General features: G+C 35.3%; 1 protein-coding gene across 4 annotated transcripts; it reads left to right on the forward strand.

Annotated features, from left to right (window-relative positions):
• The first annotated feature begins 4,797 nt into the window (after positions 1–4,797).
• LOC147299430 (ankyrin repeat family protein) lies at positions 4,798–9,495 on the forward strand. Of its 4 annotated transcripts, XM_086228267.1 has the most exons (8): positions 4,798–4,880; positions 5,195–5,287; positions 5,472–5,559; positions 7,863–7,927; positions 8,871–8,939; positions 9,014–9,063; positions 9,150–9,262; positions 9,338–9,494. In XM_086228267.1, the coding sequence occupies exons 2-7, from the start codon at positions 5,210–5,212 to the stop codon at positions 9,259–9,261; spliced, it is 462 nt and encodes a 153-aa protein (XP_086084393.1). In that variant the 5' UTR covers positions 4,798–4,880; positions 5,195–5,209; the 3' UTR covers position 9,262; positions 9,338–9,494. The 4 variants fall into 4 exon arrangements, with proteins under 4 accessions (XP_086084393.1, XP_086084382.1, XP_086084387.1 ...); XM_086228256.1 differs by having other exon boundaries at positions 9,150–9,495; XM_086228261.1 differs by lacking the exon at positions 4,798–4,880 and adding an exon at positions 4,991–5,099 and having other exon boundaries at positions 9,150–9,495.
• The last annotated feature ends 482 nt before the right edge of the window (positions 9,496–9,977 follow it).

A 9,977-nucleotide genomic window follows, 5' to 3' on the forward strand; every position in this document is an offset into this window, starting at 1 on the left:
TTTTATTATTATTTAAATGATTTCTAACGGGTCAAATGGGTTGGGTTGTATATATATACCCGTTATTTAACGGGCCGTGTTTGGGTTGGAGTTTTTGCCTCCTGTAGGCTAATGAGTCATGTCAGGTTTAACCCGAACCCACAAAACACCACCTGTTTGCCAGGGCTACTAGTCCAGAATTCCAATGCGGCAGATAAGGGCATATATCTGCACTTCAGCTTTACTCAAGTTAGCTTCCGCTATTTCAAGATACTATTTCACCAATCGAGTTACAAGTGTCTAACATATTCATACCAATTAGTAATAACATTCCAAAGGTTTTTTTTTTGGTCAAAAAAGGTTTGTGTTTTATTCTCCATGGGCTCAGTCTTGGGCTTGGTTGGCTTTCTTTTATGAAGTTTATTTCAGAAAGAAGAAAAAAAAATATTATAATTGTTCAGACTTTGGTAGGGGTCGGCAATGGGTCGGGCCAGGCCAGCCCAACCCAAACTTTTCGAGTTCGGGCCAGGCCGAGATAGGCCCGAACGAGCGGCCCAGAATGAGCCCAAAACCTGTTTAAACACATATATATCTTCAATAAAAAAATTTAGGATTTTGGCTACGTCGTGATTTGAATATGAGACCTTACATAACAAGCTTCAACTCTCAACCAACTGAGCTGACTAGTTTATTTGTCAAGTTTGTGAATTATATTTAATAGTTCTTTCGTTTGTTTACTTCAATAAATTATTAATATGCTTATTAAGTTATTATATAATATTATTATGTTAGTAATAGTGTAAATACCATAAATAATAAACTTTTAAAATTATATACAACATTACAACTATAATAAAACATAAATGTACATATGTTTCATTATATATTTTATTACATATTTTTATAAACAAACGATAGAATTGTGTTTTCAATGATTTGAACTGTTCAAATTTTAGTTCCTCACTCAAAGATAATTCGTGCAAAAAATGAGCTTAATCGGAGATGTAAAAGTGACATAACGGTGGTCGAATTAATGAACGATCGTGGTTTTTCTAATGATTTTCGAATCAGTAGATGAATTTTGATTTGGCCGATTTTTTGTAAGGATGATCTTTGCCTATGAACATAGAAAATGAACAGGTCAGATTGTTGAAATCACGTTGTGGTCTTCATAATTATGGAAACAACAAGGTGTCAATGGGAAAGTTATTAGAATTATACTCTTCAAGTGTATTTATATGTAGAAGCTCACATATCTATCGTGTTTTCAACGATCCGAACTGTTCAAACTTTAGGTCCCTACTCAAAGAGAATCTTTGTAAAAAATTAGCTCAATCAGAGATGTAAAAGTGACGTAACGGTGGTCGAATTAATGAATGATCGTGGTTTTTCTAATGATAATCGAACATTCGAACAGGTAGATGAATTCCTATTTGGCCGATTTTTTGTAAGGATGATTTTGACTATCAACATATAAAATGAATTGTGCAGATCGTTGAATTAATGAACGATCGTGGTTTAATAACTTTAATTATAGTTGTATTATAAAAGTTAATTATAATAACTTTAAAAACTATAGTTGAAAATTTGTAATGTTGTATATAAGTTTAAAGTTTATTATTGGGAAAATGTTAGCAAAATGACTATAACTATACCCCTATTTTCAGTTAAGGATCCCGTTTTTACTTTGGTTCAATTAAGGACTATTATTTTTCAAGTGTTTCAATCAAGGATATTCCGTCAACTCCGTCAAAAATTCTGTTAAAATTGATCACGTGACTCGCACGTGACCAATTCATAAGGATGAAAAAGTAATTTCTCCTAAAAAAATATTAAAAATAAAACTAATGAATTAAAAAAAAATAAAAAATCAACCGCCACTCCGTGCAACATGTCGACCCGGCCCTCCCCCTTCCCCTACCTAGCCCCGCCCCTCCCCTCCCGCTCAGCACCTAGCCCGACCCTCCTTCTTCCCCCTCTCAGCCCTGCCCCTGCCCCACCACCTAGCTTGGCCCTGTCCAGATTGAAGAAAAGGAAAGCGAGAAAGATAGAGAGAGAGAGAGAGAGAGAGAGAGAGAGAGAGAGAAAGTAAAAGATAGAGGCGTCATAGGGATGGGGCGGGGTCGGGGCAGGTGCGACGAGGCCAGGGCTAGGTAAGGGCGTGACAAGGATGGGTTGAGAAAGGAGAGAGAGAGATAGAGAGAGAGAGAGAGAGAGAGAGAGATAGAAAAAGAGAGAGAGAGAGAGAGAGAGAGAGAGATGAGAGAGGGTCGGGCTTGGTGGTGGTGGTGGGAGGGGCGAGGCTGGGTGGGGGAAAGGGGAGGGCCGATCCAGCATGGTGCAAGGGTTGGGTGCGAGAAAGAGAGGAGAGGCAGAGAGAGATCGATGAGAGAGAAATAGAGGAAATGCAGAGAGAGATGAGAGAGAAAGAGAGGCAGAGAGAGAAAGTGAGTTTGAGAGAGGAAATGGGCGGGGCTGGGCTGATGGGGAAGAAGGATGGCCAGTGGAAGGGGAGTCGTCGGTGGAAGGGGAGTCGACGGTGGTGGCTGGAGAGTGAAGGTGGGTCGGTGGTGGCAGGGGTGAGGTTGGTGTGGCTGGGTTTCAATTCTCAGCTTTTTTTTATTTTAATATTTTATAATTATTTTTTAAATGCACAAAAAATACATAAATGTGAAAGTTTAATTTAGGTGATCTATTCACTCAATTAACTTGATTAAATTCACTTTCAGTGATCGGACCCCAATTTTTATTTTATATGATCATTCAGGAACTAGTCAAACAGACACAACTCTGACGATGCAGTAACTAAAATCTGAAACTCCAGATTTACTTGTAAAATCAAACCAACTTCAGTAAATACCACAAGTCAGAACACACCAAGGAATTAAGTGACACCCTATGCACTCAAAGGATCCATCAATGTAGGCATCCCAGTGCTATCAACAACTAAAGTGGTGTGTGGACAGATTTAACAAACTTTCATTTAGCATTCATGGTCTAAGTTAACATGCTAAAGTGAAGTGTGTGATCTTGTGAAGTTATTTTCGAATTAATAATCAGCAACACATAGGAAACAAATCACAAATAAGCCACACAATTGTTCACCCAGAAAACCACTAACGATTAAAAACTGGGGGTCTTTCCAGCTGACCAAGCAATCCACTAAAGAAGAAGTTCAATACAAAGGGAGCATACAGCACACAAGCTCAATCACTAAGTCCTAGACTAAGTGGCAGCTTTCTTACCCCTTTGTGCAGCTTCCATAAGCAAGGCAATCGGTCATTCATGAAGAAGGCAGCTCCAACTCCAAGCTCATCAACCCATGACACTAATTCACACCAAACCCAGTAGATTCATCAATATATGAACATGATATGCCAATGTTGGATTCTTAAAAAGAAGATCAACCTTCTCAAGCTAGAGGCATGAAAAGGTTGATACTGAATCCTTCAACTAAAATCTAGAATGAATGTGTTTGAAAAATATATAAAAAGATTTAAACACTCAAGCCCATTCAGAATTTTAGATGAAACAAACAAGTTCAGAAAATCATTTTGATTTTGAAAAATTAAATGAACATTTTCTAACTTGATAAAAATGAGCACTCACCCCAAAAATACCCAGGCATAAACACACGAAAATACCCACTGAAAATGCTCATAGACACACACCAAAAAGTCTGAACCGAATATCTCTTATACACGTACACACACACACCATTTCCATGTTTGCCCGAGCCACGTGGAAGCCAATCAATGGCTGTCCACAAGAGACGAATAAGGGGCATATTCCTTTTGTCCTAGAGGGGTATCCTAGTATTACTAAGGATAGGAATGAGGAGCTGTAAAAACAAATTTTGCTTTATTTGCAAAAATCAGAAATGGAGAAGATGATGAATAGTGCTGATGTGTGTGTAAGTGTGTGGCGTGAATGACTAAGATGCAATCAGATCTGATTGATACAGTGGGGGAACCAAGTCATGTGCAATGCACATGTATGTTTAGTAAAAAACAGAGAGTGGGCTTTCAATGAAATGGGCTTTAAAAGAAAAACCCGAAATGGCCCCACTGCAGTGTCTGTCACTGTATCAACCACTGTATGTGAAAAACATTGTTCTTTATGACTAGTCAAATGGACACAAAAATGATATTTTCATGAATTGAATGAAGTGCAGTATACCTTGAGTCTTGTTCATTCTTGACTTCTTCATTACAGCTGAACTTGTCCTTAATCTAGCTTAGAGCTTGTGAGTGATTAAATAAAATTAAATACAAAGATTTTGACAAGGAAAATAGCCAATATAACAAATCTTAAAAACTAACAAAATGCCCCTGTAAACTGGTCACGTGATCAATTTTAACAGAATTTTTGACGGAGTTGACAAAATATCCTTGATTGAAACACTTGATAGTCCTTAATTGAACCAAAGTGAAAACGGAATCTTCAACTGAAAATAGGAGTATAGTTATAGTCTTTTTGCTAATATTTTTCCTTTATTATTTATGGTATTACACAGTTTACACTATTACTATTTACTAAAATTATATGATTATAGTATTATATAATAACTTAATAAATATATTAATAATTTATTATAGTATACAAACGAAAAACCTATTAAATATGCTATGATTGACCAATTAGACAAATAAACTAGTCAGCTCAGTTGGTTGAGAGTTACAGTTTGTTCCATGAGGTCTAATGTTCAATTCACAACATAATCAAAATCCTATAATTTCGGGCCACATCGGGCTTCGGCCTTTAGGCTATGTGGTGACCCCTAGACTTTGGAGGGTTTTTCATCTTAAAAAAAAAAAAAAAAAGTTTAGAGGTTTAGAACTTTAAAGGTTCAGAGGTTCAGCCTCCAAAACCAAACGACCGCCCTCTCTTGCTCTCTCGCGGTAAGAACATATAGTCTTGGGTTTTAGTTATATTTATTTTTGAATGGTGCGAAATGTTTTTCTATAATCCTTTTCTTGGTCCTTGAAATTAAATTTTGGGTTTTCGGTTTAAGCTAATAGAAGTGATTGTATCTGTTACAGTTTAAATACTTTTTCTTCTCTCCGTCTGCTACTGGAGCTAAAATGTATTAATGGGTTTCTTCTAAATTTGGGAATTATGTATGCAAATGGTCATTTTTCATTAGAAACTTTTGATGGACTGCATGCCATGAACCGATGCCTAGAACAAATTCATTTTGTTTTTTATTTCATAGGTCGGCGGTGGCAAAATGGGAGAAGAGGGGAATACAGTTCAAGATTCTTCACTCGAAACGATGTCGTTAGAGAATGTGGAGGCCTTGCTGGAGGTACTCAACTCCCTTTTTCAAACGTTAATCACCTTTAAAACATATACCCTTTTGTATTGATTGTACGAATTCAAAGCATATGATGTATTATGTTTTGGTAGACTTAGAATGTTGTAGATCATACTTCTCAGTTCTCATGATGGAAAATTGTTGTTAGAGATGACTTTTTTTTAATGTTTGGCAGGCTGCTAGATATGATGACATCGATGACATTATAAGCTTAGCATCTGCTGGTGTTTCTCTTGATTCTAAGGATTCTCAGGGCCGAACAGGTTATAATTTTCTATCAGTAGTATAAGGCTTCATCCCGTACTAGAATTTTTTTGTTGCTGACCAAACTAATGATCACTACGGTTTTTTCCTTTTCTTTATAAAATTTTCTCCTCATTATATTATATCGTATTGATATTTTTTCTATAACACAATTGACATGTACTAAAAGTGGTAGATGCATACTGTATATAATTTTTCCTGCGGCTCATAGTTTTCTACTCTGTTAGTAAAATGTGAAACTTTCTATTATTGGTAAAGGAATTAACGTTCACTATTTAATTCAATTATAGATGCTACATGAGATGATTCTTTGCCCCATTAACTAGTTCTTTCGACATGTAGCTCTTTTATTTGTTTGTTGCTTGCCTGTGATAATCATTTCCATGAGAAAATGTTGAAACTTTGGACTGTATCAAATCACCCATCCTGAGGCCTTACTTTTGCAAGACTAGCAATGGATAATGACCCTTTGTTTCTTCTTTAAATCTTGTATATTTGACAAAAAACATATTGATGACAGGTCCAGACCGCCAAAAAATATTAATGATAAGTGTCTGTTATGAAATATTATACTATTTGTCCTCCATAAGGTAGATAGTGGGACAACCAATGAGCTTACCTACAACCAGGAGTGCTTATTTAATCTGAAAGATCTTTAAGTAGTTATCAACTTCGAAATTCAGTAGGTAAGATCACTTTTATATGTTCTGAGGTTGATGATATTGAATCATTGATATTTGATCTACCAAAACGTGCAAAGGAAACTAGAGAGGTTGGAGAGGTGCAGGAGTGATTTTGCAAGGATAGGGATCAAAGATATAGGTTCAATTGAGATTTTCTTGGAAGTGAGGAATTAGGTTTTCCATTTCTTGAAAAAATAGTTAGGATAGTGCAATCAAGCTGATAACTATTTCATTAATCAATTCAATATTTATAAATAATTTTGACCTCCTTAAAGTATTTTAATTCAAAAGGATGTACATTCTGTGCGTGTGTGTAGGCGATGATCTTTTCTATTTATCTTTATTTATTTATATATTTATTTATTCTCTTTGCTTCCTCTTCAAGACTGAAATGAGAACTCAACATGTATGTCGAAAACATCAAATAAAAGTTTTTTCTCTTTCTTAATAACACCTCATGAAGAATGGATTGCAAAATCGAAGTACAGCTCATAAAGGGGGAATCTGTCACTTCCTTCAGGATGTGTTTGGATGAGGGAGTTTGAGTTGGGATTTAGACTTAGATGATTTTTAGGTCTCATATTACTAAAGTACTTTGTTTGGGAAACTGAAGATGGGATTTGTGGATTCATGGAGGGGCTTAAAAATCGGATTTTAGAGCAATTCCATCTAAATAGCTGTTATTTTCAAAATACCAAGACAATGACATTTTAAGAAAGAAGCCACAACCAATACCACCACTGCTATTTCCATCTTGGCCTTTTGGTTGTGAGGTGGGTTCGTGGCCCTTGAAGTATTCGGGTCTAACCCTTGGTGGCAGCCCAAGATCAACTGGCTTTTGGTGTCCGGTGGTGGAGAAAGTAGAGAGAAGATTGATGGAATGGAAAAAGGCGCTCCTTTCTAGAGGGGCAGATTGAAACTTATACAAGCATACTAAGTAGTTTACTGTTATACTACTTGTCTTTATAAGAGATACCTGGGGGAGTTGTAAAGCAGCTGGAGAATTTCATGAGAAATTTCTTGTGGGCCGGATTGGCAGAAGGGAAGAAAGAGCATTTGATCATTTGATATAAATTTACTTTTTTTTTTTCACCAAGTTTCCATATACTATTCTTGTTTCTGAGATGTGCATGATTTCTATACTGGTTAAAACAGCCAACCAGAATGAAATTTTATTCCTTGGTAGGAATTGATAATGAGTTTTCATAAGTTACAGAGCTTTGTATGGGCACAGAATGGATGTTATTTCTTATTTGTGCCCTTATGTCGTGCTGCTACTTTTATGCTTTAAGTGAGAAATTCTTATTTCTGAGGTTTAGTTTTCTTCCAATCATCTCTTGGTTTTGGGTCAAGGTGCCTTTATTTCTTAATTAAAACATGCATACTGTGTATGTCACATACGTACATAGAAACAAAATGAATATTGAATACACACACAAACACATACCTTTAGACATGTGAGTTTCTTCTAAGTTGAATTTCAGGACTTAGATGGTGATATTGATTTTATCCATTTTAATTATTATTGTTAGTGTTATGAAACTATTATTTGTGCTGAAAATGTTTTCAAGCTTATCTGTAACTGTGTTTGACCTAGTTACATTGACAATTGATTGCAGCTCTACATATGGCTTCTGCTAATGGACATCTTGACATTGTGGAGTATCTTATCAGTAAAGGAGTGGTGAGGTGGCCGTCTTACATTATGTTCTTAGTTGATACTCTTTGATTGATTGAAGTGGTATTATTGGTATATCAAAGGATTAATTATTTATTTGGTTCGTTTGTTACATGAATGACATGTAATTGATTCAGTAATATATCATCAAGATGATCTTTGGCTGCCATTTTAGGATGTTGTTTGATTACTTCATTATATTATTATAATTAGCTCCAAAAAAAAGTCAACTTAACCATGACAACAATTGATGGTCTTTTGAAAAAAAATGACAACAATTGATGGTATGCATTTCATTCTTATTAAAGTTGACCGGTTGAATATGAGGATTTGTCAGTAAGAGGTCATTTTTAAAAATGTAAATTTAATAAATGGCTTCCCCATGCAGAATGTTACTCGAGCACATATTTAATATATTTCATATATGTTTGAGTCATTTTTTTTATTGCTTGCTGCTTATTATTGTTTTTTATTTGGTATCAAATCAGTGAGGATGCAAAGTATTGAGGAATTGTTAAATCTATCTACTTCTGGCCAAAAGTCATTTTTATGGTTGTAGTTTGTTTTAATACTTATTATCACTGTGTTGTTGTGGTGACCATTATCTGTGTTGGTAAAGTGAATTGTGTTATTATAGTAAATTGTTAGGTGGATGACTAACTTATTGATTATAAGATTAATGAAGTTGAACTATGAAAATGTTTTCTTCCACATATAAGAAATTACTTTAAGTGATGAAAACATTTACTTTAATGTTTATCAGTCAACAAGAAGGCTAGTCGGTTAAGGCTATGATTGTTCTGTTTTGTTTTTTTATCTTGAAGCTTAAAGTTTATTTATACTATTTCCATTCTTGTGAAATTTTGCAAAGGGTTAAATGCTCTCGACGCTCTACTTGTGACATTTTATTCTGTTAAATTATCATAACTTTGTTCGGGTATTGTGTAAGGATATCAATGTTTCAAATGAGGAGATGAATACACCTCTACATTGGGCTTGCCTGAATGGACATGTTGAGGTAATTATTTTGTTTGCTGGGCGCAGCAATATTTGCTCATTTTGGTTCTTTGTATAATACTGTTGCCTTTGCAGGTGGTTAAGAAACTGATCTTCGGAGGAGCGAATGTAAGTGTATTAAACAGGTATGCATTCTAACCTATTAACTAAACAAAGAAGATTTGTCCACCTTTTCTTTTACAAATAATTATTGGCACTGGATTATGATCAGCTATGAGAAGACACCAATTGATGAAGCTGTGATTAGGGGAAAGATGGATGTTCTCGATGCCGTTAATGCAGCAGTGGCCCAAGTAGAGCTTACAGGCATCAGGGTGTCCTAATGTATTCAGTCCCTAGATTTATAGATGTCATTTTCTTGTAGATTCCAAGCTTTTGATATGAAATTTTTGGTGATAGGTATAGAGGATTGCTAATCGTTTTCTAAACTAGTGTGATGGTGAATCATTTTCATATATCAAACTTTTGTACTGTGAAGTGCTTCAGTAATGTGGAAGTAGAAATATTATGTTTATTTCATAGGAAATAATTTGCAGGCATACGTTTAAAACTAGTGTTTGGTGTAAACTAGAAAATTGTGGTGTAAATTGTTTTCTATTCAATTGTTAGTGTAGCTTTATTTCTTGTGCAATGTGCATCATTACATGACTGCCAAAAGAAAAAGGAAAAAGGTCTCATCCTAGTTATGTTGGGCTGAGCTACTGATGTTACTGGTGGCATAGAGTAGAATGGAACTTTTTAAATACTGGGCCGCTAAGGTATATTGGGAATATTGGGAATATTGGGCTACATTTAGTAATTAGGTTACCCGAATGTTAGGATATTGGGCTGCTAAGGTCAAGTGGGTTACGATTAGTAATAGGGCTTTCCTTGATGTCATGAATGGATGGGTTACTACCATGGGCCTTGGAAGGTGTTCAGCCTTAAAATCACAAATCTGTAAAGATCATTTAACATTCCCAATCGTTACGTAGTTTCTCATTTTCATTTTAGTTCTTATTTGGTCCCTAGGTTTCAATTTTTTTAATATGATCCCTTT

Source organism: Dryas octopetala, chromosome 1 (assembly GCF_963921425.1).
Source record: "Dryas octopetala chromosome 1, drDryOcto1.1, whole genome shotgun sequence".
Taxonomy (NCBI): Eukaryota; Viridiplantae; Streptophyta; class Magnoliopsida; order Rosales; family Rosaceae; genus Dryas; species Dryas octopetala.